Below are 6,929 nucleotides of genomic sequence, written 5' to 3'. Positions count from 1 at the left end.
TTAATAGATAAGTAGAATGTGTGAAGTGATTGATGTGAGAGAGGAAAGAAAGATAAGAATGCATTTATGGAGGTGACAAGTGTCACCTCCTCATTGGAAGTTTTTTTAAGAATTACTATTCCCAATTTTGACTTTTTTGACCAAAGGATTATATATAAAAAAAATGCACAAAAAAATCACCATTTTTCTTCTCTTGTTGGCCGGCCACCTTGAGCAAGGAAGGAAGAAACTTTCTTCACCATTCAAACTTCTACTTGTTGCAAATCAACCAAAAACATTGGTTACATCCAATTCCATTCCATACAATCTTACCTTCTAGTGCTAGTAAGTTGTTTATTGAAGCTTGGTTGAAGGTTTAAGGTGTTCAACAACCTCATCTCTCTTGTTTCTTGGTAAGTGAAGCTTGAACACCCTCTTACACCCTATGAAGCTTAAATTATGCTTAGTAGTGCTTGAAGTGCTGAAATTTCTGGTTTTATCTTGGTTTGAAGTGATTTGGTGAAGTTTTTCATTTTATTGATGATTTTTCTGGTTTAATATGATCTTGATGTTGGGTGCTTGTATGATGGATTGTAATGGTTGGAAATGACTCTAGTGAGTGTGAATTGTGGTTAAATGCAATCAATTTTGGATTTGGTGTGAAAATTGAAAAGTTAGGGTTCTTAAATCCCCTATTCTGTCCGAAATTTTAGGTCATAGCTAGAGGCCGAATTGGACTTTGCTCAAAACATGAAAGTTGTAGGTATTGGTGAGTAAGAAGTGCCTGCAAAATTTCAGGGAATTTGGAGTAGTATAGAGAGAGTTATGCCGTTTTTACTGTTGCTGTTTTTGGTGAACAGAATGTGCGGAACTGCGATAGTAATTGCCTATTTTGACTGGTTTTGGTTTGGATTTTGAAGTTGGTGTCTTCTGATGAAATGTTACTGGATGTCTTAGCTATCATATGCCTTTGGAAGTTCGGCATTTGGACTTGTATAGACTGAGTTATAGTAATTACAGTTTTCTGTGTTTTGCAAACCTGTTTTGGTAATTCTGGTATAGTATTTGGCACTTTCGACCTAGTTAAGCTAGGAACTGGATTGAGTGCCCTTCTACATTGTTGTAGCCCTGTTTCATAGCTTCGAATCGGTGGGTCTTACACCCCCAACCGATAACCGTAGTGAAATTGACGCCATTACCGCATTATAAGATCAAACACGGTTTTTCTATTAAGGCTTAAGTTAAGGTCATATATTAATTGCTGGTTTGCTACCATGCTTATTTATGCATATGAGACCCTATTGGGGTTGTGTTCAGCATTGTTTTATGACTCGTCGTCGAGTCTCTCTTAGGGCTTGCTTTCATTTTGGTTGTTTCCTAGCTAACTTTTGTACTTGTACCACTTTGAGCCCTGTACGGCTTTTGGGAAATGAGATGACCTTTGGTGTGAAATGTTGGGGCTAATTTGAGGAAATAATGAAGCCTTAATGGCTGGAAAAGTAAGAATTTTAGGGACGGTGCTGCCCGATTTTCTAGGCCGTTTGGTTCCTTTAAGTAGATTTGCCTTTTGGTGGAAATGAAAGGCTTTTGGGTTGTTTGCGCCTAAGTCTTCATGTTACCTTTTTGTTTCCAAGAAAATCATGTTTTCCACCCTTGCATTAGTAATTATTTTGGCGAGGCATACGACTAGTAGTCGAGCCTCATGTGCATTGTGTTTACTCGATTCTGGAAGTAAAACCTTCAATTGATTTATTTTGATTATTTTAGGGTTTCTTGGCGATTAAGGCCAATCTGAAGTGAAAACTTTTGAAGTTAAGCCGGTGAGTGTACCACTCCCTCCATTGCTATTTAACTTGATTTCTGCTCTGCAATCTGTTTATTTGTTCGAGACGAGGGTGTACTTTATCACACTCGTTCTCTAGTCTGCTCATATGCCAATTTACTATGCAAAAATTTGAATCTGTTATCTGTGTCTGCATCTGTTCGGATTTCTGTTCGGATTTCTATGACCTATGAGCTCAATCATGTGGCTAAGTTATTCGAGTCGGGCCGGCAAGGGCCTGGACGATTAGATAACGAACCACGGTAGTCTGTTCGGGGATTTTGGGTATTGAGACCCTTGATTCCGGGTATACTCGAGTATTACCATTTTTGTTCGTTTGAGGTGAGCGGGCCCGGTAAAGGGGTGTTTGGTGGACGGAATTCGGTGATAAGAGGGGTCTACGGACGCATTGGTTCTATATACGTTGACGGAGAGTCAACCGGTTAGGATCAAGTATTGCGCTGGAAATTTGGCTCCTGAGAGCCACCCGTATCCTTCTGATTTGAATCATTGGTTCCTTTGCTTTACATCTGACATGTGTATCTGATTTGTTAAATGTGAAATGCCATGATTTTAATGCTATCTGTTTGGTACCTCATTGAGCGCAAGCTCACCCCGTTCTGTTCCTTTTGTTTTCCTTACAGGAAAAATAAATACTTTTGGACTGGATTTGATAATCGGTTGCCGACTTGAGCTAGTTGAACATATCTTTTGTATAGCTCATGTATTAAAACCCTAAGTGTACTTTTGGGGCGTTTCCCTTTTGATTTGGCAAACCGTGTATATGTATTATCTTTTGAAAGCTTTTGTATGTCATTTTGATTTGTAAACGCTAAAGATCAGATGAAAATGTTTGTTAGCTATTTCGGTTGGGTTCTGACGGGTCGGTTACTATTCATGGCCGGCTCCGGATTTCATCTCATTTTATTTTGGGTTATTTTACCATTTTGACCTGTTTACGCTCGTTTGTAAGTTCCGGATCGCAATAGATAGCTCTAATCTGATCCGTAGTCCTGGCGAGAGCTGGGCAGGCAGTCCGCTAACCCCTTTGGTTCGCCTTAGGGGAAAGTGGGGCTGTTACACACTGCTTATATGCATACCTACCTACCTGACACTAACTAACAACCATGGTTTATAATCGTGTAATATTAACACAATTCAGATGTACAAATGATTCTTCGTGTCAAATCAGATTCGTCTAACTATTTTTACATTTCAGTTCATGTCAAAAGCTTTGAAGTTGCAACTTAGGCCTTATTCAGTCCTTATTTTGCCGGCTGCTCGCTTACAAGTAAAGTTATAAATGTACAAATCTAAGGTCCTGGTGTTGAAATTGAACATCAGTATTTGGCAGCAAGGATTGATGAATGTGGCTGCTGCCAAAGTAAGAGATTATTGCAAGAACAAGAATGAACGAATTGCAAGCTAAATCCAGTCTGCAGCCATCCTTTTCTCTTATCTAATTCAATAGCAGAACTCTCTCGGGCAAAATCAATCAAGATGACTAGCTACTTTTGATTTTGTTCAGATCTTATTCTTTTTCAATGTCGGGCAAAAAGAATTTGCTACATTTCCTTTAGGATTCCTTGGGGATTTAACCAGAACTGGAAACTATTCATGTGACGATGCATTAAAAGATTTTCTTAATTTCAGTTGGAGATGTGATTTCAAGATTGAGAAAGATAATCTTGCATGAATTAATTAATCTTTTCCACTTCTGAATCCTCTTATGTATCAATTGTGGCATTATCATATGATTATGATGAATGATCACATACAAAATTTCTGAAAAGACTTCAAAGTTTGAGAGGCAACATAAAATGACATAGGACTGATTCACTGCCATATGCATACCTGGTAACTATTTTAAGAGCCATGGCTTGTAAGTATTGTGAACTTGTTATCTTATCTAATAAAAAATTCTAACATACAAATGGTTCATATTGTCAAAATCAAATCCCTCTAACTATATCTACAGATTAATTCATGTCGAAAGCTTTGGAGTTGCAACTCAGGTCTTATTCAGTACTGAATTTGCCGGCTGCTTGCATAGAAGCAAAACTATAAATGTACAAATCTAAGATCCTTGTATTGAAATTGACCATCGTTATCCAATTTCTTATAGTAAAATCTCACTTGCGCGCGCAACTTTAAAGTTGCTGCAGAAAGCAAAACTGTCCTGGTGACATCAACTCAAGAACGTTAGAATTTAATATATCAGGTTCAATTTCAAAGTCCCACGAGTCTAGTCTCGATTCAACCCACGAGTCTAGTCTTGATTCAACTTCTCCATGTGAGTATCCATAGATCAGTTCTTTTAACCTCTTGACAACTGCTGTTGTTTCAGTCCTCGATGTTGATATTCCACCCTACACATACATGAATCAAACAATCAAGAAACTCAGTTTTTTAGCTATGCCATTTCTTTTCTCAAGCAGCATTTGAGAAAATTGAAAGATGATAAAAGAATTACAACAGAATGGCTAGATCTCACTAGTACTTTTACTGAATACTAACCTTGTCATGAACCACATGGAGCACTGAGTTTCCATTGCTGGAAAAGTTAGCATTGACAACCTCAAAACCTTCTTTGCAAAGCAGGCGAATAATGCCATAAAATGAAGCTTGTTCTTCCAGCCCATTGAGCAGAATCACATCCATATTAGGTCCCATGTCATGAACTTCAACATTAGTTATCTTTGTAGTCTCACTTGTAGCGCCTGAATATGGTCTTTTTCCAAACAACAGCTTCTCCTTCTTTTCCTTACATTTCTCGAGCTTCTTCTCCATGCTTTTGATGTAATTTATCGCTTCGTCTATTTGATCAGGCACTGTCAAATTTTCCTGCATTCAACATATATCAAAGTCAGTCCCTTCTGTGCATAATCTTTTTCTCTTTAACACATATAATTAGGAATATAACACCATCTGAATTGAGGGGTAAAAACTAAAAACAGACCTTGGAGCTGTCACTTGGAACAAGACCGTAAAGCCGAGCATAGAGATCCTTCATGTGACTTCTCCTATTTTTCTCAACAATTCTTCTTTCCATTTTGGGATTTGAAGGTGAAGGATGAAACCTCTCCATATGTTCTTGAATTGGAAGTTTAGTTAGGAACCGGAAAGCATTTGAAACTTTCAATCTTGAAAATTGAAAATTGTTGAAGTTCCTTTTGTGCTTGCGGTTTGGTTTTTATACTAGCTTTTTCTTAGTGGCCAAAGAATATTGCGACTAGCACTAGAAAGTAATGGGATTTCCAGCAAATTTATAGCGTCAAAAGATAAAGAGACATGACGAAACGAGTATGAAATCATTAATTGATACGTCACTTATCATTCATCAGCCGGCAAGTTGGAAAACAAAAGTTTGAGTTCACTCTCACTTTTTCCCAACTATGAGTTGACTTTTTTCACCACGTGTTGTTTTAGGTAACTGCGACGAAGAGGTATCCTTGGACCCAGGTTAAAATGAAAGTTCCCGAATCATTCAGCAATTCCTCTGAAAATCCTTGAATTCGGTTAGTATTAAAAACAATAAGAGACAAAGGATATCTACCTGACGCAGGATTAATTACGAGGGATAGTGATAAAAAGTTTGTACCCACTGAATATCAACTCTATTATATTATGTATACTTAAAGAATGTTATACGGGGGAAAAAAAGAAGAAGAAGCATATTTTTATAGTTTACTTTTTCACGTATCAAACTAAAAACAAGTTGGGGATGATATCTATTTCTCTCTTTTGTTATCTCTTTCACTGTTGGCGTCTTTAGATTTTTATTTTAATATATATATATATTAAAATATTTATTAAAATACTTAAAGAATGTTATACTTCTTTTGTCATATTAGGCATTTTAGGGGAAAAAAAAAAGGAAGAAGAAGCATATTTTTATAGTTTACTTTTTCACGTTTTAAACTAAAAAAATAAGTCAGGGGATGATGTCTATTTCTCTCTTTTGTCATCTCTTTCACTGTTGGAGTCTTTAGATTTATATTTTAATATATATACATATATATATATATGGTTGTATCACAAGTTGCATAAATCTAAGGCTACTTTGGCTCTACTAAAGTCAATAGTTGTAAACTTTCTGTTTGATTTTCAAACTTGGCCCCAGATTAGGTCACAATCAAAATTTTTGTCCGATTCCTGATTAAAATTTGTGGCATGACTAAAAGACACGACTATGGCAACCATACCAAACACATCATCAATCACCATTTGGTTGGAATCATTTCAGGGGCTTCATAAAACAAAGAAAACAATTTTCCAAGCGATTTTGTGCTTTTTTTTTTTTTTTAAAGTGATTTTGTGTTTATTTAGCCAATTGAATCAATCACACCTGAATTTACTTGCAACAATAAGTTGGAGTTTGACTGTTAAATGCTCAATTTAAGAAAACAAAATGCAAAAGGTGAGATTTTAGAATGCCCCAAATATGTCTTTGAATTGTCATATCATATCATAGATTCAAAGGCTACACTGATGATTATCTATATTTAGAAACTGGAATCTTATGAATACATCTTTTTTCTCGCCAAGATTCAACCAGACAAGCTTTTTTCGCAACAACTTGTAATCTGAGTGTTTATTTCAGAATTCCTTCTGAGAGTAATCATGACTAATTAATGAAACAAACAGTCCGGAAAGATGGTTGGAATCTTGATTGTGGTCTAAATGTTAGATAAATGTTCAAAAATTGAACAGAAAAATTGAGAAATTGATTTATTAAGGGCTCAGCCGATGTAACTTCATCTTTTAAGGGCTAAATGCTTTTCGATTTTGGGTCCGACAATAGGTTGTGCAATGACTCACGAAGGCATTACATGTCTCATGCAAAAGAGGTAATGAAAAAGTCGCTATTAGATTAGGTGTATGATGTGTTAATGAAAAGTTAGTGGATAATTTTTCTTCACGAGCTCACTTTTGTCACCAAAAAATAAAGTTCAGTAAACAAAATTTTAAAAAAAAAATCAGTTAAAACTTATAAAATTCTCGAAAACGAAGTCATGCGCAAGAAAATAAAAACATGCAAATTTGTATTGGGATGAAAATCAGACAAGCAAAAGGTGAAATGATATCTATCAAGTCTCTGTTTCTCCAGTTATAAATTTTTTTCACT

The 6,929-nt window shown here is 36.1% G+C and overlaps 1 protein-coding gene across 1 annotated transcript; it reads right to left on the bottom strand.

Annotated features, from left to right (window-relative positions):
* Positions 1-3,617: 3,617 nt before the first annotated feature.
* Positions 3,618-4,977, bottom strand: LOC140006313 (transcription factor bHLH162-like). The gene is made up of 3 exons (XM_072048142.1): positions 4,761-4,977; positions 4,319-4,645; positions 3,618-4,170 (listed from the first exon to the last, which is right to left on the bottom strand). Exons 1-3 carry the CDS (start codon positions 4,887-4,889, stop codon positions 3,952-3,954), a joined length of 675 nt encoding a protein of 224 aa, XP_071904243.1. The 5' UTR covers positions 4,890-4,977; the 3' UTR covers positions 3,618-3,951.
* Positions 4,978-6,929: the final 1,952 nt, after the last annotated feature.

The sequence above is a fragment of the Coffea arabica genome, chromosome 5e (genome assembly GCF_036785885.1).
Source record: "Coffea arabica cultivar ET-39 chromosome 5e, Coffea Arabica ET-39 HiFi, whole genome shotgun sequence".
In the NCBI taxonomy this organism is placed as follows: domain Eukaryota; kingdom Viridiplantae; phylum Streptophyta; class Magnoliopsida; order Gentianales; family Rubiaceae; genus Coffea; species Coffea arabica.
Note: the sequence above shows the minus strand (reverse complement) of the source record. Positions and strands in the feature narration are given on the sequence as shown.